Genomic DNA, 23421 nt, shown 5'->3' with positions numbered 1-23421 from the left:
GGTGCCCTCCCTGCCACCACCCCCAGCCCCCCGCTGCACCTTCTCCTTCAAATCACCACCCCTGCCCTTGTAATTTTTAATAATTTATTTTTAATTTAGTTTTTATTATTGGTCGGGGGAGGGGTCCCCCTCCTCACCCCACCCCCGCCTTCTCCACACACCGGAGCGGACACGCACGAGCAACCGGGATTCCCCCTGCTCCCCTTGAGGTGGAAGCCCAGGTCCTGTCCCTTCAAATGTGCCACCAACCTGCTTCCTCCCAAAACCGGGTACCTTGTGGGTGAGCCAGGGCTTTCCCTGCGGAGCGGAGAGTGCCGGAACTCAGCTGCCGGTCGGCGTTTGTCGGACAGAGGCAAAGAGGCTCTGCTTTGTTAGATCCACCGAAAAAGTATAATAACGAAAATTTATAGCAGTGGTGTGAGTCATCTTACCAAGGCTGTTCTCTGCAGGCCAGCTTTTTGGGCTTCAATGGGAGTTTCAAGGATAAAGGCATAGAGAGGGGAAGGAAAATGTAAAGCCTTTGTGGCTCAGGGATTGCACCGTGCTTCCCTCTGCCATGCCAAGCAGTCCCTCTTGGCTCTCCATCAAGCAAGCCTTGCTTCCAGCTCCAGCAGTAAGAGCAGCGGAGTAAGGTGCTTTGGGATAGCTGAATTGAATGGGGAGGAAAAAAGAACTTCCTTTTGGAGTCCTAGAAGCTGGTGTGAAGAGATAACTTGCACAGTGTTTTCCTAAATGGACGGGGTGGGTGGAAGAAGGCTACTGTGAACCCACTGCCCAAGGGCTGCATCCACTCTCAGCTTCAACAAACAAAAAGATCCAACCACGTGATGCTAAAACAGACCCTCTCACTGGCTTCAGTGGGGCCAGCCATGTCCCCTGTGCCAGGTGCCAAGCTGGTGCTGGTATGACCCCTTGGAGTGACCATCAGCAGGAGGTGGAGGGTGCTCATCCACTGAGGGGTTAAATCAACTGCTAATTAGAGTAACTGAAGTGCAAATTGTCTTCTGCAGGTCTCCCTCCACCCTGAGGCATGCAGGGGAAGGATGTTTGAGGCAGTTCAGTTACATTGCTTCACTTTTGTGGAGGGATCATAACCCCATCTCAGGAAAATGCTCAAAGCTGGTGTCACTGGCAGGAACTTGGTGGCGGGGATGTATGCATGCCCGTGGCAGAGCTCTCGTCGCATGGACAGGTGCCAGCAAGGCTCTGTAGCATGATTTGGGTATCAAAGTAAGGGTCTGTATATCCCCCTGGCTACCCTGAACCTCTCTGGTGCTGCTCCTTGGGTGTATTGAAGCCAAAACTGGTAATTCAAAGAGCTATCTGTGATTTCTGGATGTGACATGGAGGGGGCTCTTTTGTACCTGCGTGGGGTATTTAGGGAGCAGCAAGGCTCCACCATGTTGAAAGATAAATATTTTTCCTGGGGGTCCGTTCCAATATCAGTGGGTTGAAGGAACCAGGCCCACTGGGGTGTCACAGGCAGCTCAGCTGAAATTCCTGGAAGTGACAGTAAGGAGCCTGCGAGCGCTTCAATTTTCTGGCAATCCCACTCAAGCACACATAAGGTTTAGCACCCAAATTCAGTGGCTTCTGAGACATTCTTGGCCATGCTGTAGGCCTGGGGGAAAACCAGCTTCTCTGAAGGATTTGGCCCGAGAGAAGCAGCTCATGGCATCTGGCGCAGATGGGAGCATTTTGCCTGGTGGGTTCCCAGCAGCGCAGGGAGCTGCTTGTGCCTATGGTCATGTTTGTGAGTGTGAGCATTCACAGACTGCTTGCTCAGCTCAGGCAATGTGATGCACTTGTCTTCAGCATCCACAAAGCTGCCTTGGCTGGTGAAGGGGGCTTCCCTTGCACTCACTGTCAGTCACAGCTTAGTCAGTAAGGACATAACTGCAGTGGAGTAATATCAGTGTTCTTTTATTACTTCGTCTTTAATTTCTGCTGAAAGCCTTTCTCACAGGAAAGGGGAAGCTGCTGTCCTTGAAACTTTTCAAGATAAAACCTTCTGTATCAAAGAGCCACGCTCAAGAGTAATAACTGGATTTTTATCATACAAAAATAACTGCAGGGAATTTTTTTCATTAATAATGCACACTTCAAACATCAGTAAACCCAGTCCCAAGGGAGACTGTGCAGCCTCCAGCCACAGTGATTCCACACTCAGGTCAGGGATGAACTTGACTTGCCCAAATTGGCTTCAGGGCTGCTGATCGCAATGCGTGTTTCCAGCCAGATGTGGCCATCAGGTCTGGGCCTGAGCACAACTCACAGCAACTGCTTACACATTTTCCTAACAGTGCAGCTGGCTTCCTGACGGTCTGGAGGAACCTAGGTAGGTACATCCTGTACTCAGAGAAGTGCAATCTTATTTGAAATCTCTTTATAGAGTTAATGACTATGTAAGATCCAGTAGAACAAGACATCATTAAACACTGTCTGTGTTCACAATCAACTTCTTGATCATAATCTGGGAAGAGAGAGCATCCAGCAATATGCTACCCATCCCCAGAGAGTGGGGAGAAGAAATTCTCCTCTACTGGAGCAGGTAAGGCAAAAATGATAATTGCATGGTTGGTGTGGACATCTTGCAGCCCCGTGTGGCTTCATCCACACTGCAAGGTGGCTAAACTACTCTCAGAGAGAGGGGAACTCTGCCGTAAAGGGTCTCCAAGCCCTGACGCTACATGTTAGTTCTTGCATCTGCCAAGGGTGAGAGCAAAGTGCTGCCCCTGACTTTGCACGTGTGTCACCTGCAGACAGGGTGCTGGGTCAGTGCAAATGTACCTGCATTACATGCAGCTGACATGAGCTTTCTAGGGGTTTTTGCCAAAAATTTATGGACCTCAGTGGAAAGCAACAGAGGTCCTGTTGCAATAAGGTGTGAGAGGATGAATGCCAGAAATAAAGGGCAATGGGCAGTTGAGCAGCCATATTTTTGTGAGCAGGTGAGTCCCCATTTGCCAGGCTGGGCTGTGTCCAGGCTGGTTTTTTTAGGAGCAGAGCTAGATGGAGCAGAGCTCACATTGTGTCTTCAGGTCTTTCATCTGCACAGCTGGCTCCTGGGCAGTTATGGTTTGCAATTAGATAACATGGGGAAAAGAAAAAATAATTTAGTTTGAGTAGGGGGATGTGCTTTAGAGCTAACAGTACAATTATTTTACTTTCAGTGGAGGAAAAAGTTCATTTGAGTTTATTCTTTGAAGGGAACTCCCTGTCTTCAGCTTATGCTCTTTTCCAATGTAATCTTTCTGTGGTTTGATGAACTATTTTTAATAACTCTTCTGGCATTTTATTTGCTCATCTATAATAATTTCAAATTGCCTGGGAATCACTAGAGGATTTCAGAGACACACATTGAAAATAATAAGTAAAAAAGTCCTTTGGAGATATTATGATTTCTCTCTGGTTTTGTTTCTTCCAAGGCAGCCTCCAGCCAGCCTTGTTTCCATTCACAGTGGAGTTGTATGGTGCATCTGACACTTGGCAAAGCCCAGCACCTCCCCCTTTTCTCCTCTCCTTCCCTTTTTGAAAAGAGATGGCCCTGGGTTTAAAAGTTGATTTTTAGCTTTGATTGTGTGTATGTGCTATACGAATGCTAAGCAGCCTTTACAATGCATCCCAGGAAGGCAGACGCAGGCTGTGCAGCTCCCTGGCTTCCCATCATTCCTATGGCTGCGGTGTGGTTTGATATGAACATGTTTTATTTACGAGCAAGCTTTAGGGTGAATACAGCCGTTTTATGGGCGGTAGCTGAGGGACCAAACGGGCTGAGCTACTGACACTTGTAAATCTGCCACATTTGGAGCTGTTTTCTGCTGTGGAGGAGAGGTATTTTCCCTAATGGTGCTGTAGGCTGGAAAAAGAGGAGACTCCTGAGAAGCTGCAGGGACCTGGCACAGATGTGTCCTGCCTGGATGATGAGTGTAGTTTTGGCTCCTGGGTAAACATCCTCTTTCTTGCTTCCAGCCCATCCTTTCTCAGGATCATGAGTAGCAGTGTCCCAAAGCCAAGGGGAAAGTTTCTCTTACCTGCTGCCTCAACGGAGTTCAAGCAGCTGAGGCTGCGGTGTTGCTGTTCCATCATTGGTGCCTGCACCAATAGACTAAGAGCCAGAAAAGTGGACATTGAGAAAGCACTAGTGTGAATTCAGCCTCTTCTCCTCCATTTGTGTTTAGTGTCCCAAGTTTACCCCATGCAGTATTAACATATCAAATCCCCCAGCTCTTTCAGGACATCCCTCTGACAGCATGGGCATCATTTCCCTCCAGCTCAGCGGAGGGTTGGAGGCTTATAGCTTTGCAAAAAATATGGCCTGGCTTGTTCCCCTTTTTAAATCAGTCCTTCCCTTCTGGATGAGGTGACACGTCCTTCTGAGACCTGTGCAACTGGGGATGCTGGTATATATTTTCATAACAGAAATCTGCAAGCTGTCACAAGGCTAGAAGAAGAGAGCACCTGTCCTCCCTGGGGTATTTTCAGACTCACTACCATCTTTCCATGCTCCAGTTGATAACTAGAGATAAGGGATGAAGCCAGAGTCAGGAGCTGTGGTCACCTGTGGTTTTTGCATGGCATTTGAGTGATAAGTTGTGCTCTTGCAAAGGGGACCAACTGATAAAACCTGGCAGGGCAGGGCAGGCAGGAGGCCGAGTCTTGCCAGAAAAGCCATGCTGCCATCCAGCTCACATGCTGACTGTGAGGACGGTTCCCCAGCATGCCACCAGCCCTCCCTCTCTTCCCACTGGGATAAGTCTGGGGGGACACCCTGCTTCTTACCAGTGTTCCCTGGACAGAGAGCTGCTGAGGCAGGTGTGTGCCAATGACAGGGCACCCAGAGGAAGTTTAATCCCATAGAAAATTGTACAGATTGCCTCTTTGATGGGCACAGGTAAGACGAGCACACAGGTTCCACGTTCCTCTCAGTAGTGCCCTTCCACGTCCCAAATGTGCCTCTTTCAATCACAGCCCAGCCTCTTAATATCCCAGCTCTACTGGTGCTCCTGTTTTTGGGGGGGTAAGGGACTGGCTTTTTTTCTGGCTTTCTTTTTGGGTGATGGACTAACTCCTTTTACTCTTGTTATTTTTTTAATGTTAGAAATCCACATACACTCTGCTTTCAGAGCTCTGTGAATCAGTGAAGGTACCCATTTTAATGGCTGGAGACAAAAGGAGGTAGAACATATTTTGTGGAAAGACTAGAAGCCCTTCCAAGGGGTGTAGATGTCGATTTTGTGACCTCTCAGGTGGACCTGCTGTGAGGTGTGAAGCTCCTGCAGGGACAGAGAAGACCTTTGTTCAACTGGGGAGGGAACTGCCCGTTAGAAAGCCCACGTCGATCATCCCAACCTTCGGGAAGGGGTTCTGCTGGCCTATGGGGACCTCTAGTGTGAGACCTGGCTTCTCACAGGTCTTGCTTTGGTGGAGAGCATTTCGGATTGGGGAAGGAACTTGGGTCAAGGGGGAAAAAAAGATGGGCTCGATGGTTTTTCTCCTGTCCCTCACTGTGAAACAGGCTCCAGGTGTGCTCAGGGCAGGTGAGACAGTTACACACTTGCTCACTGTCGCTCTTGGTTGGGCTGCCCTAGCTGGTGTTCAACATGGAACTGTTCTCATACCTTCTTGCAACCCTTCCAGATTTAACCTGTAACTCCACCTGTGGACCAGCCCTGCTGCCTTTGTACTCGTGAATCCTCCCCTTGAAAATGCAAGCGACAACACCCCCATCTGTCCCCTAGTGCCAGAACAAATGATGGGAGCTCACAGCTCTGCATTCAGATGCAGTCGTAACTCTGACAGTGTTTTATAAGGCATTTTCCCCACCTGGCAGGGCATCAGCTACCTCACCAGCCTGTTGTCCTCTCCCCACTGCCCTCCTTCCCTTCTGTCCATCTGTTGATTTTTCTCAAATGGTCTTCAGCTGGTGGCCAGAGATGGAAGGTCTCTGTCTGCACAGGTGTCATGGGTACATCAGTTTCTCCTGCTGGGCATCAGACACCATCCCCCTAGGGCAGGGGCCTGCAAGCCATGGGGACACCTGTTTCTGGCAACAGCCATGGCAGCTCTCAGTGGTGTCTCGGGAGGTTGCAACCAAGATATTTTGCAAGAAAGCTAGTGATGTAGTCAGAAAATCATGACACGCTTTTCCCCGTACACATGGCTTTGTGCAACTCACTTTCTCTTGCTTCTCTTTGCTCTGCAAACTGCATCTTCCTTCCTTTTTTCACTCCTCTCCTCCTGCTTCTTTGTCATCTTCCTGTAACTTCAGCAAGTGATGTGGGATGGTTTTACTTTTTTACTCCCTTTCTTTGCCTCCTGGGAGAAGTTCAACTAATTTTCATTATTCTGTTTCACCTGTTTTCCACATGAAAACAGGTCTTGTTCCTTCTTGAAAACCAGTTTTGTTCCAAAACAAAGGATGATTAAGGCACTCAGTCATTCAGGCTCACTTTGGCCAGATTGTTCTTGAGGCTTCTTTGTGATTTACTTTTGAGAAATATGCATTCAGAAGACAGCTGGTTTTGAAGACCAGAAGTCACCTGCGTTTTTTGTAGCTGTGGGTCCAGGGAGTCTTCAGTGATAGGAGAGAAGAAAGGACAGGGTTAAAATGCCCATGGACAGTGAGGGTCTCCTGAGCAGGGAGTTACATTTACACATAGCCATTTTCTTGAATAAAGTACTACCAAAGGTGGTTTATTCCCTTGTCTGCAAATAAAAGTTTTAATGGAGACTCAGCCATAGGTTATTGCCATGTGGTGGCTTTAAACTTAGAGAGAAGACTCTTACACAGATCTGTTTGGGGGATTTGATCTCTTCTTCAAACAACAGGGGTTTTTTGTTCTAAATAACACTTTCCTAAGCTTTTTCCCAAGATACCTTTTATGCAGATTATAAAAAAAAAAGTTACTGACAATGTTCATTAAGCAAAACTGCATCCTACTGAAAGTCAAAACCAGGGTATTTTGATACTGACTCTTGATTGAACAGTTTTGAAATTTTTTTTTTGAGGAGCTGTGCTCCAAACTCCATGAAGGATTGTTCTTCTGTGTCTTTCCTTCTTTCCCAGCTGGGGAGAAAGAGTGTGTGGGAGCTGACAGCAGCCGAGTGAGCCTGTGCAGAAGGTGACTGCCCTAAACAGGATTTACTAATCAGGCAGGAGGAGGTGCATCGGCACGTGGTGGGGACTGCGCTTCCTGAGAGGCCCCACTGTGGTCATGCCTCCCTTTGGTGGAAACCCAGGCTTTATCAAGGGTTGGAGGGACCAACTGCAGCTCTCTCTGGGAACAAGCTGTCATGGGACCGAGGTGCGGGATGAGGACCACCAAGTGCCAGCTGCTGGTGACCAGCCTCTGTGTCATGGTGAGCAGGCAGGTTTGGGGGGATCTCTGCAGAACCAAGATGAACCGTTGCCTTTCCCATCCCTGCTCAGAGAGGGTCAGGTTTTCCCACGTTCTGTTTTTCGCGGGCAGAGGGCAAGCAAAGCCAACTGCCTGAGTTATCATTGCGCCCTGGGTGGTTATCGCTGTCCACCAGCATTGCCCCCCCCTCCACTGATAGACTTCTGGTTTCTCAGGGCTCTCACACCACTGCAGCTCTTTCACAACTCAGCAGCTGCCTCGAAAGAGAAAGGAAAGGTCTCTGCTGGCAAAATGGGTGGTTTTCAGCAAAAAAATTTTGCTCCTGTCTCCTTGGAGCAAAAGAGGGCAGATGGACCTGCTGCAGTCACACTTGTTGCTGGGAGGGTGGTTGGCTACAGGTGGAGTCAGTGAGGAAACTGCAAGGCTTTGATGGAAGTGTGTGTGAGAGACCTGTGGATCGGCACCGCAAAGCAAAAGCAATTCTAGGGATTCTTTTTATCAGCTTTTGAAGCAAATTCAAGGGGAGTTTCTTGACATCTGCTGTTAGAGCTGATGGGAAATGGTGGAAACTGGAGAACATTTCTCCTGGATGTTTTTGACTTGTATGTTCTTGTTGCCTTTTCACTTCATCAAAACTTACCAGCTTAATACTACTACTACTACTACTACTACTGCTACTACTACTACTACTACTGCTACTACTACTAATCTGTATTTAGCTCAAAGAGGGTTGGTGGCTTGGAGAGAGTGTAATTAAAAGGGTAGTATCGTATTTTGGCCCACACATGAAATTCATAGTTTGTCCAAATTTCAGCATTCCAAGACTGTTGGCTGCAGCGGCTGTAAGGTTGTTCTCTCTTCCAAATAAGAAAATATGTCATTTGGAAGAAATCAAAGGAGTATTGGCAGCAAGCATTAAGTTTAGAGGAGCCTTTAAGACTTAGTCTGCTGTTTCTCAGAAATCTGAGCTAACTGTGTTGCATTTAGCATTTTGCTAGGTGTGGGTCAAGATATGCAGTAATGTCCAGTATGAAGGGTCAGAAGGTGCCACAAATTAGATCGGACAAAATGCTACGGTTTGGATGTATTTAGTCTCCGAAACTGTAAGTCTACCCCAAAAGCTATTATAAAATGTCACACAGAGGGGATTATGGTGGCATCACACTGTCACATTTGGCACAGGTATAGCTGCCTTTTATTGTAAAGGCACAAAAAGATGAAGTCTTATCTTAGGAGCTAGGAGTGGGCTTACATTTTGTATTTTACAGGTTCCATACACTAAATTTGGAGCTGGTTTTAACTGTGCCTCTGCCACCAGTCATGATGTGAGGAGCCCTGCCCTAGAGCCAGGTGCCATCAGAAATGTTCCCTCTCCATCACCTGGACTTACTCTGGGCAACATGGAGGGTGATGTGCTAGTAGTTGCCCCATAGGCATACCTGTGCTTTCAGGAATGGGACAGAAGCAGATAGGCCAGCAACATGTTGCAGAGAAAGAAGCCAGCCCAGATAACTTAGAACAGCACAGGACTCATCTCTTTGCACTCTACTATAGGAAATTAGCAGGCAATGGGACTAGCATTGCAAAGAGCAAAGCAAAGAACATCATCCCTGCCCAAAACCACTCTTGAAGGTGGGAGCCCTCATAACTGCACGTGTGTAGTCTGCCTAGTGGGGTGGGACTGCACAGGTGTGCTGCAAGAGCATTGATTCTCTGGGGTTTCTTCATGTGGTGGGAATTTAATCCACAGACAATGGCAAAGAGACTGTGGGCTGCAGAATATCACATGTACTCATTATGCAAGTGAGAAAAAGAGCTATAGTGTTTTAAGTGTCTGGGGTTTGTCCTTTTATGTGCACCTTCGGGTACATGTGGTGGTCTCTGGATGATCAGGCTGTCTGCATTTGCATGGGGCTCGGGAGCATCCAGGTACACCTCAAAGCTTTGTGTGCACCCAACAAGAGCTGCTGCCTTGTAAATCCCTTCCTAAAATCCTTCTCTTCCAGCTGCTGGGGCTATCCATTGCCACGCTGAGCACAGTTACCCACTATGGGCTCCATTTCACCCTCATCAGCAATATCTCCCTGGATGACAACTCCTACAGGGTCATCCACTACAGAGGTACGTTGTGGTCACATCCCAGTGAGACCTTTCGTGATACCAGGAGCTGCAAAATTCTCTAAATAAATTGAAGGAAATGCAGAGGTGTCTCAAGAGGAGGAAGGGGCTGGTTTTTGGAGAATGCATTAGGAGTAACACAGGCACTTTTTCCCCCTGTGTCAGACCCGCATGCCAGGCACCAAAGGGTGCTGTGGGAGCACAGGGTGCTCAGGTGCTTCTGCATTTGCACCTGTGCCTCTATTCACCATCTCCTCACCCTCCACCTGAGCTTTCAGCACAGGGGGAGCTCCTCTGCCACAGACAACCTAAAGGTGCAGGGCTGGCAGGGCCCTGAGAGCGTGGGGAGAGAGACTGTTTGAGAAATTGAAGCAGAGCATAGAAAATTGAGGCTGGGAGGAGAAATGCATGGAAACGCCTGGGGTATTTTCGCTTTCACAATGGAGAAATATAAACTGAGTCTCAGGTACAAGGGTAGAGCAAAGATAGCCCACATACTAAAATACCCTGCTCGCCTGTGCTGCACTTGCGTCTGTGGCTTCTTCCAAGCTGTATCCTGGGCTTAAACATGTTCATACCCTCTCTAGATCCTGGTTCTCAATTTCAGTTTAACAAAGCAGGTGTAAAAACTATGTTAGTACAAAGCTAAGGTACGGTCCTCCCCGTTCCTACAGACATAGGGGTTATATATTGGCACTGACTGCAGCCTTGCAGGCTCTCCCATCCCAGCCACCGCTCTCCAGCAATGCTTCCACTTGCCTTGCTTGCAAGCATTACCTCTGCATGGCTGGGGTAGCAAAGCCCTTTGCAGCGCTGTGATCCTTGAGCCCTGCCCTGTAGTACCGGCTGTGATCCTGCCTTAGCCAGGAGGAAACCAGAGGGCAAGTGTTGCACCAGATTAGGAGCGCCCGGAGTCCCGATAGGGGCCGTGGGACAGCTGCTGCACTCCTCATTAGAGGGGATCCTTATCAGAGTGCTGAAATAATTGGCAGCTTGTGGTCTGTTGGGTGGACCAACACCCTTTTAGGGTGCTTCAGTCTGTTGGAGCAGTGGGAACCGCTCAGAGGTTTACAGCCCTGCCAGACAAGCCAAGCATACACAGCTGGGGAGTATTGAATGAACTACCAAAAAATTTCAGTTCTGCAACCTGGGCATTTTGGGCCAGCTCCCCAAAATACACTTTTTGGCCCCTCTCTGGGTGAAAGCATCAGATTAGGCCTCTGCTAGCACTTAGCATCTGACCACAGCTCCCATGTCTGACTTCCTTCCAGCTTTCTACTTTGGGATCTGCCTCAGCATGACCCTGATCCTGGCAGCCCTGGTGAGCTCTGCCGCCACGGTGCGGGAATCACAGTGCCTCACCGCCATGGTGCGTATCCAGAGGGACTGGATGGGAGGGGACCTTCGTCACCTTGGGCTGGTGCCATAAAACTGTGGTGCTGGGGGCTGTTTTGCCTTATGCCTGAGAGCGTGCATGACTGGGGAAGGAGGCTCTGTTGTTCCACCCTGTGCTGCAAAGGGACATTTTTGTAAAAGCATGACCTTGCAGAGCTCTTCGGGCTGAGGATTGCATCCTTCTGCACCTTGTTTCTTTTGCCAGTCTCGTGTATGCAGCTTTCAGAGAGAAGGTGCTTATTTGCCAAAGCCACTATGGTGATGACAATTCCAGGATATTTCTTTTCTCACCAAGTCAACACATGGTTTATGTGGGGAAACTTTAGCAAAGCAATTTTGAGTCCCACATTGTTCCCCTGATTTGCGACAGCAAAATTAGCCTCCCTTCTTCCTCTCACACTGCAAACATCCACCACAGTGGTGCTGGTGTGAGGCATACAAAGCACGGCAACAGGCATGGGGGATTTGGGCTGGACCCTCAGTTTCCACCTGTAAGAAGAGGTGGAGAGGTAGCACAAGAGCTGAAATTCCCTCTTTCTCCTCTCTATCATCCACAGCGAAGTGCATGTGTGGGCCTAGACCATGCCAACAGTAGTAAGCTGGATTGTGAGCTCAGCTCCATTTAAAAACATGGCCTGCACATGGGGCTTAGTCTGCACAGAGCAGCTTCCAGCCTCAGAGCTGGAGGGATGAGTGGAAAAACACTGCTCACTGCATATTTTCCTGTGCTAAGTGAAGGGCAGGAGTTAACAGGTGGGCTGTTGAGCATGAAGTTGTGCTTAATATAAAATAATTGCATTGCTGTCATACATAAACTAACTTTAAAGAGATTTATCTAATCTATCTAAATGGGGAAAATTATACTGATGGCAGAAATGAGAAGCTGACACCTTAAAATCCAGTGCAAAGCAGCTACTGAAGTTAATGTTTTCACCTCCTCGAAATGCAATCTTCCTTTCTCTGTTAGACATGCTCACAGGGGCCTGAGTGACACAGTTCCCATTAATACCTCTAGCAGAATATGCATAACTCCCTTCTCTTTTGCTGAAGTGCATTTAATGTATGCCTGCAATTACCACGTCTAAACCAACAGGTGGGTATGTACAGATTAATAGAGATTGTCATAGCTGCCTGAAAATACAGTCAAACTTCTCTATAATGTTTATTTGTTGACTTACTCCCTGGTATAGTTTGGGCCGTGCCACTGCGTAGAACGGGCTGTTAAAATTATAGCCCTTTACTGAAGCGATATTTAAAGAGTGCCTTCCCCGCAGCTGTGGGGACAAGGTACCATCCCACGCTGCTCTCACCAGGGAACCTCTTGGCTGCCTTTAATCTCCGTTTCCGCCGTCTCCGGCAGCGTGGGGGGCAGTGTCCAGCCTCCGGGCAGGAGGTGACGGGCGATACCCGAGCGAGGGGCCGCTCCACCGCCGCGCTCCGCCGCTGGAGGGAGCCGCGGGCCCGCCAGCCGCCCGCTTCCCACGGGCACCGGGGGATGCTGGGGAACGCTCCGGGAACGGGAGCAGTCCCCGTAACCCCTGCGGGGTACTGGCACATCCCCGGCCCTCAGAAATTAACGGGAACCCTGGGAAATACCCAAGAGCTGGCCACCAGAGACCGTATTCTCTGCTCCAATTCGTTCAAGCGGCTCATCAGCATCTTAAATCACACACAGGAACTTTGCCTGTTCCTGTGAATCGCCTGCGCCGCACTCCCCCCCCGCCCCTTCTAACTGTATCTTACACCAAGGGCCAGCCTGCTGCTTGTTTACCCCCCAGTTCCTGCCCCCTCCCAAGGCACATCTGATCTGCCTTCGAGAAGCAAAGGCAGGGAGAGCCAACGCTGACGGCTGCCGTGAGGTGTAATGACAGGCAGGAGTGGGGTTTGGCCCTGCGGGGCTTCGAAACTTCTTTTCAGTGTCTCGTCCAGCCCTGCCGATTCCTGCTGGGCTGTGGCTTGCAGCCCTGCTACTTGTTGCTTTTTTCCTCTTTCTGCAATAGAGATGATCTTTCACCTTCCCCCACTATTGATTTTAAAGGACTTTTCCTCCCTGCAAAGAGTGTGTCTTATTTAGAAGACCATTTAATTTACTCTAATCAAAGAGGGAAGACACCAGACTACTGGCCTGACATCTGTGGCTGTACATGAAACCAAGCCACACTCAGGGGATATCTGCATCAATGTGGCTAATCCACCACAATGCCACTTGGTAAACCAGCCTCCCAGGGGAAAAACTAACCAGGATGCAGATGGGCTTAAAGGAGCACTTTTTTTTTTTTGTCTATTTGAATTATAAATGCTCATGCTGCCTGGCTATCTGGAGGTTTGTGTGTTTACAGAGGAGTGGTCTCAGGTCTTTGCAGACATTACTGGTAGTGTTCTAATATCAGTACACAGTGGTGCGCAGTGGTTATAAACTAGAATGGGTCAAACTGGTTTAAGCACACATATCTCAGGAGATTGTCTTGTAGCTGCATTAGCAGCACCACCAGACCAGACAGATGCTACTGGGCATCCACTGATGCTTGCAAGGAAGCTGGTTTTGAGAAAGTAGCTGAGAACTAAAGGATAAAAAATTATGTTCTAAAATCCAGAAATATTATCCCTGAATCTCCTCTTAAACAGGGAGAATGGCAACAGGTTTATCAACTGTCCTCCAGCTCAGGCAAACCCTGCTTTCTGGTGGTCCACCATGTAGTCAGTCCTGAACGTAAATATCCTGCAGCTCTCACAGCCCCTGGAGGCCATGTTGCTATTGAAGGGGAGGAAAAGGAAGAAATTTTTCCTAGTACTGCTTGTACAAAGGAAAGACTCTGGCACCGGTGAGGTTTAAGGACTCATGCGTTGTTACCTGGTTAGGCAGAGAAAGGAAAAGGAAAAAGAAGCAGGGAGCAACATGCAAACCATAACATCCCAGCTGAAATTCTTACATCTGAGCTTTACAGCCTAAAACCCCACTTGTTTAGAGGAAAATTTGTATTCAGGATGGAGCAGCTGTTCCAGAAAATTTCCGTGGTAAAAAGCCTTAGTGAATGCCCCGTATAACCCAGTTTTTCATCGAGTGATGTGCCATTGGGGTCAGCACACAGCACAGGCTGTTTGCTTTACTGTACCCCGGTGTATCATTGTAGGCAAGTGTATAGAGGGTCCTTAATATCACTGCAGTGCACTTCAGCATCTTCCTTTCACAGTTCATCTGCCTCCTGCACTCTCCCTCATGGTGCAACTCTCCTGAATGAGACATCTGCATGCTCAGCTGGTGCTGAGGACAGATTCCTCTTTCGGGCTGAGATCACTGACTCCTGTTTGCTATGTCGAAAGGCAAAAACACTGTGTGCTTTTAGATGAACTGGGTCAGGGAGGGAGGGACACAACCTGATGGATGCAATCTGAAATTAGCTCCCCTTTTCCTGCTCCTGGCCTGTGCAGTCTGGCAGGGAGGTGGCCCTTGCAATGACCACAGCAGTGCTGAAAAGCAGCTAGAGATGAGCAGGGCAGAGGTCAGCTCCTTCCCTGAGAGTGTGGGAGTTTGGCAGAGCTACCGAACTCAGTCTGAGCTAAAGGATCCCCCCCCCATACAAAGCAGACCCCCTTAGCCAAAGGGGAAGCACCAGAAAGGTGAATTAAAAGAAACACCAGCCAACAGACAGGATGCTGTTTCAGTGGATTCTGCCAAGTCTGTCAAAGATAAATTGTTCCTTGCAGCAAGGATGGAAACAAGGTCATTCATAAAAGAGTAATGGATGTCTGGCTGGTGACAGCCCTCCACGGGGCTGATGTGGCTGCCTCCCGCAAAGGGAGCAGGCAGCAGCCTGTGGCTGTCTCCAAGGAGCTCCAAGGGTCTGGGAGACAGTGAACCAGCTTCGACCCTTCCACATTTAGTATGCAAACTGCACGTTGCCTTTTTCTTTGTTCCTCCAAATGTCTTCTAATGTAATTAGAAAGTTGTTCTTCCAAAAGCCTTTTGGCTGGGAAGGGAAAAAGCAGGCTATAATTCATTTATAAGATGTTCTCGGAGCCATGTAATTGCTGTGCACTGGCGGGATGGAGGGGGAGCTTCCCAAGGGGCCACGTCTTGGTATTCCCAGAGAAACTAGACAGAAATAAAGGGAGAGCTGACGCTGAACGTGAAGGACTGAAGTGTGGGGTGGAGCTGAGGAAGGGAGGATGAGAAGGAGGATTTTAATCTGATGGGGGTTCCGGCCCCAGAGATATGTCGTAAGTGCTGGAGCTGGGGGGGAGGAAGGGAGAGCACGAGGAAGAAATCTGGGTGGTGTCACTGGCACGCTGTTGTTTGCACTCACCGGATGCATGGTGGGTCCTCTCAATTATAACCTCAATGGAACAATGTGCAGAAGAGCACTTACATTGCTATCAGTGTTGATTTTTTTCATCTGACTTAATTTTTTTAAATTATTTTCTTGTTTTTGAACTTCATTTTGGTTAAAGTGGTGACTTTGTTATGCTGTTTGGTGGGGGAGTTGTTGAAGGAAGTGCAAAATGCAGGGTCTGGTCCTAGTGAGGAGCAACCTGAAATGCCTGTGTAACCTCACCTCCTCCCCCCAGTTTGTGCAGGGGTTGAACACCCCACTCCAGCTGGGGTTTACTCTATGACATGTTGCCCTGTGAGCTCTTCCACTTCTGCACTACTTGTATGTCCCTTGTCATGTCAGCATTTGATCAAACTTTTCCTCCTATTTCCTTTACGGTCTTCTGTAATCTCATTTCAGCTCCTAGCAAGGCAACGAGTGATCTCATCAGCTATATGTCCAGGCAGCTGCCAAAATAATAAAAGAAAGGAGTGACTGGACATACATAATTTAAGATTTTTCGTAAGAGCTGTAACACGGTTTTTGCCAGTGCCTGATGTAGAGCCTGAAACAAGGTGGCCCCCAAAAAGTGGTGAAATGCCAATGGCAGTCTTGTTCCAGGAGCAAAGCCACTGGACAGGGCAGAGGAACACAGCAGATGGACAAGAGCCAGCAAAAGGCAGTTTATTGGCATGTTCACTTTCATTTCCAGGTTTTGAAGTAACACATTTTCTCTTCTTGCTGCATATGCATGAGTTTGGATACTTTTTTTGTAAGCAAATTTTTATTAGTGAAGCAGAATTGGTAGAAGCAATGCTTTTCTTCCTCTCCTTAAGCTTAAATTTGGTAAAACTTCATGTAAGATGTAATCTTTTTCAGGTTAATTCAGCTATATCATACAATGAAAACAGTCATAGAAAAAACTATAAATCAAAATAAGGTGCAGTGAGCTGGTTAATTTTCCCCTCCTACATACTGTTATGTTGGAAGAGGCACAATTTCACGGAAAAACTTGTAAGGGCATTAATTTTCCACTGGTACTTATTCACTATCTTTTGTCGTTCCAAGACTAAGCTGTGGATTCATATTTGATGAGCCCATTTAGCCTTCAAATGCTTCACAGGCACTTTTTTCCTTCCCTTTTTTATTTTTTTTTTATATGAACAAGATCCTTTGGTCCAGCTGTCACAGCAGGCAAGTGCTGTTTACATCAGGGTTTGGATTTTTTTTAGTCCATATTTTTTCAAATAAAGAGACAAAGCATGTAACTTCCAGCTCTGCAAGCCTAGGGAAGAAGACAAAAGTCAAGTCACCTCCTGCATTGTTGCCATTTTTGTTTAGTCACGTCAGGGTCAGTTGCTGGCCTTGATTATATTTCTGTCATCCTGTTGTCTGACTAGGGTGGTGCTGATTTAAAGAAGGAGGCTTGACCATGCAGCTGCCACCCTGCTCACCGAGTAAAGTCCAGCTCCTCTTCCAGAGCAGGTTGCTCTCTATGCTGGTTACTCACTTCTTTATGGACTATTTGTGTGGGGTTTCCCCTCTTTGAAGCCAATAGCCAAGTTCTAAATGCAGGGGATTGAATTCCATGAGTAAGGAGATGCTATTCTGAGGCACAGTCCTCCTACAGAACAGGAGCATACTGAAAATGCGATGTTTTATCTCCCCTTTTTCTTTTTCCAAGGGGAATTTGGGCAGAATAGATTAACTGCTCCACAGGAAGATGCTTGCATTTTTGGTCAACCTCTTCAAGTTGCCACGGTGTAATTAGAGGACTTTTGATGGAGGATCACATTATTGTCCATCTAATTTCTTTTAAGTAACCAGCATTATGAGAGATATTAAAAGAAGATGATGTTTAAACTTTAATGAAACTTGCTCGAACAAGCATATTAAATATGTCCTTATGGTGTTTGCTAATGGGTATTTTTCTCCCCATACTGTAGCTGATGGTATTTTTCCTCTTTATCCTCAGGGATTTTTCTGTTTTGCTCTGGCCTTCTGCGGACTGATCCCAGCTGCCTGCTGGAGATACACACACAGCACGGAGGTAAGTGTTGGCTGCTAGGAAATACCACCAGCATCTCGTCAGAGATTTTTTTTTGTAACAACTATTTCACCCATAAAAGGGACATCTGGTAGTAATTAAGCCATCCATGCCGAGGTCTGTCAGACCCAAGCTCTGTCTTATCTGTCCTTTACAAGAACAGGGCTGCTTTCACAAGCTGCCTCTTCAATGGGATCATCTGAAGGGAGAAGCCATGGAAACCCTCACGCAGGGCAAGCTCTTTGTCCTGAAGGCAAAACAAAATGCAAGTCTCATTTTAAATAGCTTTTGGTTTTGTTTTGGTTTGGTTTTTTTTGCAGGGGATGTTTGTTTTGTTTTGTTTTGTTTTAAATGAGATGCTTGACTTCAGAAAAGTCATTTCCAGCTGGTTCTAATTCCTGTAAATGTCAGTTGGGAGCCTCTATTCAAAGGCAATGGCAGGTCGTGGTTGTTCAGGTTGTCTCTGGCAATGGCCAAGGGAAACACCCAGGAGATGTGTTTATTAACTGGCAGTAGTGGTACAGGAAAAACAATAGAGTGAAAAATGGTGTTTTGGGTTGCTATCATGCTGAACCAGAAAGAGAAGGTTGGAGGAGATTGAATTTGGAAGAAAGTTGGAGTTTGAATTGTTAACCCAGAGCTTGCTGGTGCTGTGGTAGATGGATGGTGTGGGAGATGCAAGGTGCTGGGGAAGTTGAGTCGAGGCATGCAGAGTTGCTAAAGTGCATCACAGTGGGTAACCATAACCTGGGACTGGGATGCCCCTGGGGCCAGGGTATTTGGCTGTTGGGGAAAGCAGAAATTGACCTTAGTATTTAGTAGCCTTAAAAATTTTATACTTTTTTTAACCTTTTCCTAATCTGATATAATTTGCTTTTTGCATATTTATTCCTCTTCCCATTCAGAGGGACTTGTTGCTATTAGGTCTTTGTGAATTCCCCTTTTTGCATCCCTGCATTCAAAAAATATAAATTTTAAGAGACTCAGGAATGCCAAAAATCATGTCATCTTTCTTTTGAAAGCAGAACACTGATGTTTTAGGCAAGAACCTAAATTATCTGACAGTAACTCAGATAAGTGTTTGGGGCTTTGATCGATGCAGTGGGTCAGTCCCTGTCTCCATTTTGCTCCTCTCCAGTCCCAGTCCCGTGCCATAACCTGCAATGTCCCAGGCCCAGTGGGGATGTGAGTGACGTGAAACATCATCCCAGTGGATTAGGGATTGATGCTGCCAGCTCATCTTTTTAGGATTACAGATATTGTGATCAAAGACCAGTGTATCAGAAGGCTGGCTATGAGCCTTCCTTCTGTGATGGAGGAGCACAACTCCTTCAATATCCTGGAGACTCAATCCATACTAGGACTGTTGTGATTGATTTTCCTGAGGACAAGGAGCCCTGTCCCATAGTGGTTCACTGTGCTGTGCATAAATTAAAATCCAGTTCTTCTGAAAGCAGAAGTCAAGGTTAAGGTGAGGGATAAGGTCCTGGTTCTGTAGAAAGTTTGTCCAGAGCTGACCAGTGGCCACAGGAGTTGAAAATCCTTTGAAATGTGCAGGTGGCTATGCTGGATCAGACTGAAGTTGTTGGCCAAGGTAGGTTGTTGGCCAACCTGCTGTTGGCCAAGGTAGCAGCATGAAAACCCAGCAAGCACAAAGCAGTGCTTTTTCAGATGACAACAGCTTGTGGCTCAGGTGCCTGCTAGTGGCATCTGCTGGTGCCTCTGCCTTTAATGTTCTCAGTGGATTTTTCCTCTGTGAATTTGTCCAACTGCTTTGGAAACGTTAGGGTGAGTGCTGGTGGCACAACAGCATCTTTTATCTGTATGCTTAACCGGCTGAAGCAGGTTCAATCAGAGCTGAGACATCCGTGAAAAAGCCTCTGTGGTTTTTTTTTCATTATTTCAGACAAAACTATCAAAATTTATTACATTCAAACTAACAATTTAATATGGAAATAATTTTGTTTTCGTGACCAACACGGAAGGGAGGCCTTGAGCACACTTTCCTCCTTCTTCTGCGGAAGGTAAATGATAGATTGATGCAAAAGCTGTGCCAGTAAAGGAGAAATGGCACCAGAAACTGTGCCTGGTTGGTCTTGTGAAATTGTGTTATCCAAACAGACAATTTAGTTACACTTTAATCCAAATAGGGAGAGTAGGGCATAAAAAGTCTGGAAGAAAAACTGTATACTGGGTTAATACAGGGATGTGCCATTAAAAAATATTTTGCTCCAAATATTTAAAGGAGAATGACTTTGTATATCTTTTAATCACTACATCTGTTTTTACTTCGAATTATTTTTATGTTTTTTTTTGCTCTGAGTGCCCTGCCCACAAATGCACCCATGGTTATGGTTAGCTTTAGTAATTGGTTGGGTTTCTGTAAGCAAAACAACAAAGCAGCTTCCACCAGGCAAAATGAAGGGTTTTTGTAAAAGGTTTACTTTCTGGCTAGAGAAAACCAGCAGTGTTTCTGACAACAGAAAAAATAAAATACTGTTAGAGACCATCTTGGGTTTCTCTGCTTCCTAAAATGTAAAGAGAAGCAGGGAATATAAATGAGGGAAGACTTAATTAGAAGTGTCACTAGCAAAACATATGGAAATTTAGTTTTGATTGAAAAGTAACCCATCTCACTAGAGAGAGAAATGCAGGTGACAGAGGGATAGGCAGATGTGACTGTCCTTCCAGGACAGAAAGACAGGTAGTGCAGTGGTACAGAAAATTGAATGAAGCTGGGGGAAACTCCTGAAGTCTCATTATAGAGCTGTTTTTTTGTCTGACTTTCTCAAAATAAAGAACCAAATTAAAGCAGGTGTCCTCTGCTGCCTACTGCATGTCAGTACTCTCAGAAATAGTTAATTGTGGTAATTTGGGGGAAGAAAATCAAACTCGACCAAGCTGGTGGGTGTCTTGTAAGCCTGATGGGATGTAGACAACTATCAAGAAAGGAATAGAATTGGGGGATGTAAAACTAAATATGGATGAATATGCCCATACATTTGCCTGAATCACTGACCCTGAGAGCACCAGGGGGTTACTGCCCCCCATTCATGTCTAAAACAAAAATTTGAATTTTTTCTATGCAAAATACATTGACTTTCCAGTGAAAAGCCAGACAGAAAATTAGCCTGTTCAGTTTGGAAATGCCAGCTGGGAGCTGTTGGTGGTAGATCCCATCCTCTTCTTCCCCTTGGGCAAGGTGACAAACACAGGCAGAGCTCTCCCTTCTCCCTGCAAGCCAGGGGATGGGAGGTCTTCCCTACAATCCATGGCATATGCTTCAGTGGTTTACTCCTTTTGATCAAAAAAAAAAAAGAGAGGAAAAAAGAAAATATACATTTTCTGTGTAAAGCAGACCCCTCTTACTGAAAATCATCTGAAACAGAAAATCCCAGTATTCAGGTGAAAAATAATTGTGATGGTTATTATCAAGAGAAAATAGATAGAAACATTGCTTGAACATGATGAAAGTGAGATGCCCTTTCTGCCTGTGTGGCTCTTTCAGAGCCCTGTTTACAGTACTTACAGAGAAGCTGGACAGGGAAAAAGGAAGAGTTATTTGTAAATATTTGATATTCTCAGATCTGGCACTGTAAACAAAATGTGAGTCTTTTAATTTCCCATTCTTTTCGGCTTTTGCAACCTTCTATAGCTTCTGAACATATTCGTTCATACAGATGCCAAATGTTTTAATTTTGAGTTATCTGCATTCCGATAGACTCGATGTCACCATAGCCTTTATTCTTGAAATAATGTATGCCAGACATGCAGCAGTCATGAACCTGAGGTTTATCATGCTTTATCCTAAAAGGTTGCATTACAATTGTTCCTCCTCTCAGTGGGAGATGTGGTCTAGGCAGGAAAGTGTTGCAAACCTGCCTGAGGAAGGACAGTGGTGGTGCAATCAAAGCAATCAAGAGATCAATGTACATGGGAGTGCAGAGAGAATGACCTCTATGCAAGTGTCTTTGATGGAACAGCTGTGGTAACCACAGAAATTATGAGGTTTTCAGATGGTTTTCAGCCACATTAGGAAGTCCTGGTTCCTGAAGCTGAAGAGCTGAGTCTTGTTTTCCAAAGTTATTTTTATGGCAGTTCCTTTCCCACAAACCGCTGTCTAAGTGAGGTATCTCAGTCATTCACAGTGTGGCTGAAAGCAGCTAGGACCTAGGATGCAGAGAGGGACATGGAAGAGACATGCCACATCTGGCACAGCTGGTGGGGAGGGCTGCTGCTTCCTCCTCTCCAGCTTCACTTTTCTCCTCACCCATTAACTGCTGCTTAACAAACATGTCTGCAGAAGCTGGAGCAAAGATGTACTTGCAGCTGCCATATAGAAGACTTGATACCCTTACTAACCAACACAAAAATAGAATCACAGAGTCATTAAAGTTGGAAAAGGCCTCCAAGATCATTGAGTCCAACCTTTGACTAATCAACTAGAGGCTCTAAGTGCCACGTCCAGTCATTTCTTGAACAGGGACAGTGGACTCCACCACCTTCCTGGGCAGCCTGTTCAAATGCCTGACCACCCTTTCAATGAAGAAATTCTTCCTCACATCTAGCCTGAACCTTCCCTGGAACAGCTTGAGACTATGTCCTCTTGTCCTGTCACTAGTTGCCTGAGAGAAGAGACCAAAGGAGGCTACAACTTCCTTTCAGGTAGTTGTAGAGACTGATAAGGTCTCTGACTGAGCCTCCTTTTCTGCGGGCTAAACAACCCCAGCTCCCTCAGCTGCTCCTCACTGAACTTACTCTCCAGACCCCTCACCAGCTTCATCGCCCTTCTCTGGATTCGCTCCAGCACCTCAATGTCTTTCTTGTAGTGAGGGGCCCAGAACTGGATACAGGACTCAAGGTGTGGCCTCACCAATTCCATGTACAAAGAGGCAATCACTTCCCTTGTTCCAGTGGCCACACTATTTTTGATACAGGGCAGGATGCCATTTGCCTTCTTGTCCACATGGGCACACTGCTCTCTCATGTTCAGCTCTCAACCAGCACCCCCAGGTCTTTTTTCCCCTGGGGTTCTTTCCAACCACTATTCCCCAAGCCTATAGAGCTTCATCTGGTTGTTGACCTCACTTGACCAAAGTGCAGGACCCAGCATGTTGCCTTGTTGAACCTGAGGTTTGGGGTTTTGTTCTGGGCCCTACTGTGAAAGAGGCCAGAGGAGTTTTTATGCCATGTCATCTTCTGCTGTTCCTGTTCCCTGCAGCAGCTGAGCCATCCTTCCAGCAGCTTTGTGGTGCTGGCCCTGTAAGCCAGACAGGATGGCAGGGTGGGTCAGTGACAGTAAAGTCACTGTAACTGCAAGAAGTTTTGCAACAAGAATAAGTGTTTTAATTACAGAGATTTGTTCACAGGTAAAAGCATAAAACGGATTAAATTATGACTTCCCAACTCAGGGGAAATTTTGAACCTGTTGCAAATAGTTGCCCATATTTCTGGCATGAGGGCCTGATTCCCCACATCCTTTGGATGAAGAGGTTGCTTGGATTTGCACTGACTGCAATGGTGTGGTGATCTCTTAGTTATCAAGTGGTTTCTCATGTTTCTGGGTGATTTCAAAAGCCTGTGGCTTTTGGCTCCATGTGAGTGGGAAGACATTAGCCCCTCTGTGTTGCACTGCTTGTACTCAGAGAATAAATCTGAGGATTTAGCTTTTTATGGGCAGGGAACATAAGCCATCCATATACACCCTTATTCTCCTGCAGTGTTGCTCTGCTTCCTCCAAAGGAACCTGTTTGCTCTCCCCTTCTGGGTCTGGGAAGTGGAAACAGTCTTCTGTGCTTTGTTAGAAAGCAAGGTGGTACCTTTTGGGATGGTGATTTTCTAACAGGGCCTGGGATGTGCAGCTGGAATTAACAGTTGCAGCTGTTAAATAACAAATATTGCCACACCTGGGGCTCCCTCTCGAACAGAGCAGCTTCTCTCATCCCTTCCCTGCATGTGGGACCAGCACTGGTCTTTCTGTCTCTGTCCCAGCCAGTACTTTTGCAAAGCCATACACAGCATTTGCCTGGGTCTCCAAGAGGCAAATACTCTCTTTTCATGCAAAAAATCAGCACATGCATTTCTTGTTTCTGCAGGTATGCCAGGAATGACTGAGAACTTCCCAGTTAATTTCTTAAGTGGGGCTGTAGGTTTTCCAGGGTGTGTTTGTGCAAGTCTGCAGGTTTTCCAG

At 46.7% G+C, this 23421-nt stretch overlaps 1 protein-coding gene across 1 annotated transcript in view; it reads left to right on the top strand.

Annotated features, from left to right (window-relative positions):
* The first annotated feature begins 7227 nt into the window (after positions 1-7227).
* TSPAN32 (tetraspanin 32) overlaps positions 7228-23421 on the top strand; it is a 31015-nt gene continuing 14821 nt past the window's right edge. The window contains exons 1-4 of the mRNA XM_027674237.1: positions 7228-7362; positions 9368-9482; positions 10751-10848; positions 17160-17234. Coding sequence (XP_027530038.1) covers positions 7297-7362; positions 9368-9482; positions 10751-10848; positions 17160-17234 — 354 coding nt within the window. The 5' untranslated portion in view covers positions 7228-7296. The remainder of the gene's footprint in view (positions 7363-9367; positions 9483-10750; positions 10849-17159; positions 17235-23421) is intronic.

This window comes from Neopelma chrysocephalum, unplaced genomic scaffold, assembly GCF_003984885.1.
Source record: "Neopelma chrysocephalum unplaced genomic scaffold, ASM398488v2 Primary Assembly neopelma1_24, whole genome shotgun sequence".
Classification (NCBI taxonomy): Eukaryota; Metazoa; Chordata; class Aves; order Passeriformes; family Pipridae; genus Neopelma; species Neopelma chrysocephalum.
The sequence above is the reverse complement of the archived record's forward strand: the minus strand, read 5'-3'. Positions and strand labels throughout refer to the sequence as shown.